Here is a 5,126-nt window from a genome sequence, read left to right on the forward strand (position 1 = left end):
GTCACACCATTTCAGTCGTTCAGCTATTTACAGATTTACAGAGTGGGGGACTAAAGACGAATGGAAACGTCAGGGACTGCGAGTGGCGTCTCTCAATCAGACGAGGTGACAACAGCGCAACCTGAGGTAAACTCACACAGACATGATACTGCAGCAACTCAGCAATCGGTAAGAAAAAAAGCAGATGAGTGACTCTTTCATTTTAGAATTTGATGGCGGCGGGTGGTCTCGCTGGTACGGCACAGCCCGCTTCATCATCGTTTCATCCTCAAGCTGAAGAAGTATATCAGTTCATTCTCGACCTAACAATTTCATCAAAGAGAGAAAGAGCTCTTCTTGAACTGAGTCGTCGACGTGAAAGTTTTCCTGATCTCGCTCCTATTTTGTGGCATTCATTCGGTGTTGTTACTTCTGTTATTCAAGAAATCATCTCTATTTAGTGAGTCATTTGATTATACTTGATTGATTTCTTTTCCAGCCCTCAGCTTTCTCCCCCCACTTTGACTTCTATCGCGTCAAATCGTGTTTGTAATGCTCTCGCACTCTTGCAATGTGTCGCCTCTCACCCAGATACGAGGCACCATTTCCTCAACGGTAATTCATCACTGAAGTTTTTAACAGGTTCATTTCTCTTTTTCCAGCGCACATTCCGCTTTTTCTCTATCCATTTCTGAATACCGTTTCCGTTTCTCGTCCGTTCGAGTATTTACGGTTAACGAGTTTAGGCGTGATCGGTGCCCTTGTCAAAGTCGATGATCATGAAGTCATCGGATTTCTTCTTCAAACTGAAATTATTTCATTATGTTTGAGAATCATGGAAATGGGAAGTGAATTATCGAAAACAGTAAGATGATTCTGAATCACTCAATCCGGTCAAAACACGCTTTTCTCAGGTTGCAACATTTATCGTGCAAAAAATCTTGCTCGATGAACTTGGCTTGCGCTACGTTTTGTGCGACGGCAGAACGCTTTTACGCTCTTAGCAGCGTTTTGGGAGGAATGGTTCAGAATCTGATTGAGCAACCCTCGCCTAGATTGATCAAACACATCATCAAGTGCTATTTGCGGCTCGCCGATAACCCGCGGGCAAGAGAGGCTCTGAAGAGGTGTTTGCCTGAAGCTCTCAGGTGTGTTATCGTTATTGTTTGTTCTCAATACGTGTGTTCTTCTTCAGGCACAGTCTTCTACTTAATATCATAAAAGATGATCCCACGACAAAACAAAATATCGCTACATTAGTTGATCTGGTTGACAACACGCCAGCTGGGCAGTTATTTGAGATCTCATCTGCTACTGATTTATTGACACAAGTGAGACCGCGGGAAAACCCAGTGGAATAAGATAGCTCCTCACATATTTGTTTCCTATATCCAGGCACAGAAACAACAGAAGCTTCAACAGCACCAATTGCAGCAAACGTTCCAGGGAGTCAGTTTGGGAAGTACTCTGCAACCGAATCAAACGGCTGCGTTCCAGCAACCAAGATTGCAACAGACACTTCAAACGCAACCACTTTCAGGTCCCTCACTTTTGGGAGGATCCAGTGGCCTCGACGGTGCGATGCCTGGCCAATAGATCTGTCTGATTTCTGTAATGATGAGAGTGAAGCTCATGAACAGATCTTGTCCTTTTTGCTTGAAGCAATCAAAGAACATCTTGATCTTCCAAATGAAGAAAGGAATTTTATTTGCATGTTTGTTTGCTTCATTCCGAAATCAAGCAAATAGATATCATCTATTTGAACGTTTGCCAATTATTTCAACGCTCCCAACAATCTCTACTTTGGTTTTCGCCTTTGGGGAGAGATGTTCATTTTCCCTGCCGAGTCTCCAAGCTTAGGTGGTTGGACGGCAGCTTCGAAATAGCCTTCTCCACCACCAACGCTTTCAGGTGGCCTTTTATCTCCCTTTCCAAGAGTGAAAGGCCAATACCCAGCCTTTCGATAGTCCATCAATCTCCTCACTCCGCGCAGTCCCAAGAGGCCAGCTCCTCCAAAAATGAGGCCTAATTTCGCATTAATGGCCTCTGCACCGTAAACACTTACATGCAAGCCCAACAATCCCAATCGACTCCCAATCGTATTTCCCTTTGTTTTTCATCGGGAGTTCATAGTAGCGCCCAGTTTGTGGCTTTTCGGTTTCAATGGGAGCGCTTGGGGGTTTCCCCATAGTCACCTCTCTTGTGGCGGTTCTTTCTCAGCTCTGCTTCATCTTTCCCCTGGTGCTTTCTTCCGTGCTGATCGTTTGAACTGAAGAGGCGGAGGCCTTTCAGTTGAATCTGCCGTTTCTCTAAGAAGGGCGGCGGTCCTATCCAATGCTTCACGGAAGTTTGAATGAGTTTGGAGTAACGGCTCATCAAAAAATTTGGTCTATCCGTTTAATTGCATGCGTTGATCAAAATAAAAAAGCGGGTACGGCATCTGCCTAACAAAGTAGCGCATTAGAGCGACGTGTCAGTGAATTCCCTTGATATACACCCCTTGGACTGCTTGACAAAACCTTGAAATTCGTTTGGTTGTTCAGAACAGGTTCAGCGTCTCTTCTGTTGTCTGTTTCGCGCCCTCGCTGGCTGCACTGGCGTAGGTCCATTACAACTCTGTACAAGTCGGTTTGAGAAGCATGGAACGTTATCAAAAACTTGAAAAAATTGGTGAAGGCACTTACGGCATCGTCTACAAGGCACAGGACACCGCTGGCGGAATTTACGCTCTCAAGAAAATCCGATTGGAACAGGAAGATGAAGGAATCCCGTCGACAGCGATTCGTGAAATTTCCCTTTTGAAAGAATTACAACATCCAAATATTGTGAAGTACGATTTGAGCGCTTTTTGTCTTCATTCTGGATTTTGTGCTTTTCGGCACATTTCTACTGTTGCAGGCTTTGCGATGTTATTCACACCGAGCGCCGTCTGACGTTAGTGTTCGAGTTTTTAGATCAAGACTTGAAGAAACTTCTGGATGGTTGTGAAGGCGGTTTGGATCCAGTAACGACGAAAGTAGGAATCCTGTATTCTTCCATTTTTGACTTTTCTTCTTTTCATTTCAGTCATTCCTCTATCAACTTCTTCATGGTGTCGCGTATTGCCACCAGCATCGAGTTCTCCATCGTGACCTCAAACCCCAGAATCTTCTCATTAATCGGGGTATTTAAAATATTCATCATAATTCTACTGAATGATGCTTCTACTGTGCGAATGATGATCCTTAACAATTAATCTTTCTTCCCTTTAGGAAGGCTATTTGAAACTCGGTGACTTCGGTCTTGCGCGGGCGTTCGGAATTCCTGTTCGGTCGTATACGCACGAAGTAGTCACTTTGTGGTATCGCGCACCAGATGTATTGATGGGCTCGAAGAAGTACTCTACTCCTGTCGATGTCTGGAGTGTTGGATGTATATTCGCAGGCAAGTTTCACTATGGAGTGGCTCAAGTAATTTTGTCGTGAACAGAAATGTCAAACGGACGCCCGCTCTTTCCCGGTTTGTCTGACGAAGACCAATTATTGCGTATTTTCAAGCTGCTTGGAACGCCAGATCCTGCTTCTTGGCCCCAACTGGTTGAGCTGCCGGAGTATAAAGCAGACTTTCCTGTTTACGAACCTCAAGCTTGGACGAACATCGTTCCCAATCTTGAACCAGAGGGAGTCGATCTGCTTTCCAAAATGCTGCGTTTCGACCCATCACAACGAATTTCGGCACGTCAGGCGATGGAACATCCCTATTTTCAGTGAGTAATCCAAACTCGTTCCTGATGGCAGTTTTTCCTTTCAGCGATCTGAGCGATGTCGTTAAATATATGAAATAGGATTTTATAATGCAAAAAATAGAACAATTTCTTTGAATGTGTGCCGATGTTTCTATGCTGTCTTTTATTGACTCCCGTGTTTACCTTTATTTGTCTATCTAGAGCAGTAATAACCACAACTCCTCAAATCTGCGCAGCGCCCTCAGTTGGAATAGAATTCAATTCCATTAATTCATAATCAAATCATGATATTTCTTTAGAAGAATTCTATACGGTTTGGAACTTCTGTTTAGCGTTTTCGATAAAGTCCCATTTGCCTGCCTTATTTTTGTTTAGACGCGATATACAGATGTCTGATGATGGGAGTCGTTATGTACTTGTTGGAGATTCATGCAGACTTTGGGACTACCCATGGAACAGAAAACTTCAGGGACACACGGGACTACGACTAACATTTATCAACCACTAGGATGATCGTAAGGGACGAAAGAATGCATTTCTGGATGATCTGCTTGAAGATCCACCCCAAACTATACTTTATGGATTTAATCCTCAACTCAACGGTAATACGCTTCCTTCCCTCTTTCACCGGCTAAACGATCTTGCTGGATCATCGTGTCGAGTTCACCTGGTGGTCAACGTCGAGCAGATCCAAACCATAAGAGGCGATTGAGGCAGATTCAATTCTATCTTTTACTTCTACCAGAGTCATTGGCATTAGTGTTTCTACGAGAAGAAGCTCCTTCATGGTTAAAGTTGAAATAGATGTTTGCAATACTGAAACCATTCAATTCCATGCGCTGGTTTGATTCGGGAAAACTTCAATGAGTAAAATTAATGTGGTTGTTGTGAGCGTTCTATCAACTTCATGCTTTGCGTTCTCAGGTGTTTTTTTGTCTGTTGCCTGACAACAAAATCTTTAATGAGATGCAGTTCGTCGATGACCATCCTTGTAGTCCGCAGTAAGGATCCGTCCAAATACGAAGAAATTGAGATTGCTGATTGTGGAAGAAGGGATCTTTTGGTTGCAGGGATTGTTCAAATGATCTTATTTATGGGTCGTCTAGTTAGAGGCTGTCACTTCGTTGCGAAAAGTGAGACTGTTTGCTACAGCCCCACCTGAAATGGAGCGGGTAATCCGTTGGAGAAAACAATCTTACCCTTCGTTGTGCGGCGGCATATCCTTGCTGTGCCGAGGAGGCAATCTGAGAGCCAAAGTGAGACAAGCTGCTTCCAACGTTTCTAGCCCCTTCACTGTTAATTATCGTGTTCCATCCAGACGTGATCGAATCAACTGAAGTAGAAAAATATCGATTCAAGTGACACAAGAGGTTGCCCCACCGGCCCCCCCAGTCGCTGGTGTCGTTGGCATCGCGACAGGAGT

At 44.1% G+C, this 5,126-nt stretch overlaps 2 protein-coding genes across 2 annotated transcripts; both read left to right on the top strand.

Moving 5' to 3' along the window:
- Window positions 1-212: 212 nt before the first annotated feature.
- On the top strand, window positions 213-1,575 carry LOC129617280 (uncharacterized). Its single transcript, XM_055532609.1, is given in 7 exon segments — window positions 213-439; window positions 479-594; window positions 642-844; window positions 894-950; window positions 952-1,127; window positions 1,175-1,310; window positions 1,375-1,575. Coding segments are annotated over 7 exon segments (1,116 nt in total).
- A 1,043-nt stretch (window positions 1,576-2,618) lies between these two features.
- On the top strand, window positions 2,619-3,728 carry LOC129617281 (cyclin-dependent kinase 2 homolog). The gene is made up of 5 exons (XM_055532611.1): window positions 2,619-2,809; window positions 2,878-2,995; window positions 3,046-3,142; window positions 3,235-3,402; window positions 3,448-3,728. Exons 1-5 carry the CDS (start codon window positions 2,619-2,621, stop codon window positions 3,726-3,728), a joined length of 855 nt encoding a protein of 284 aa, XP_055388586.1.
- The last annotated feature ends 1,398 nt before the right edge of the window (window positions 3,729-5,126 follow it).

The sequence above is a fragment of the Condylostylus longicornis genome, unplaced genomic scaffold (assembly GCF_029603195.1).
Source record: "Condylostylus longicornis isolate FDR11 unplaced genomic scaffold, ASM2960319v2 ptg000479l, whole genome shotgun sequence".
NCBI classification, from domain to species: domain Eukaryota; kingdom Metazoa; phylum Arthropoda; class Insecta; order Diptera; family Dolichopodidae; genus Condylostylus; species Condylostylus longicornis.

Excerpts from the sequence above, each read along its gene's own strand:
- LOC129617281 (XM_055532611.1), top strand. The coding sequence starts at position 2,619 with ATGGAACGTTATCAAAAACTTGAAAAAATTGGTGAAGGCACTTACGGC. Across the intron at positions 3,143-3,234 it reads GAATCTTCTCATTAATCGGG|GCTATTTGAAACTCGGTGAC; the intron begins GTATTTAAAATA and ends CCCTTTAGGAAG. Across the intron at positions 3,403-3,447 it reads TGTTGGATGTATATTCGCAG|AAATGTCAAACGGACGCCCG; the intron begins GCAAGTTTCACT and ends TGTCGTGAACAG.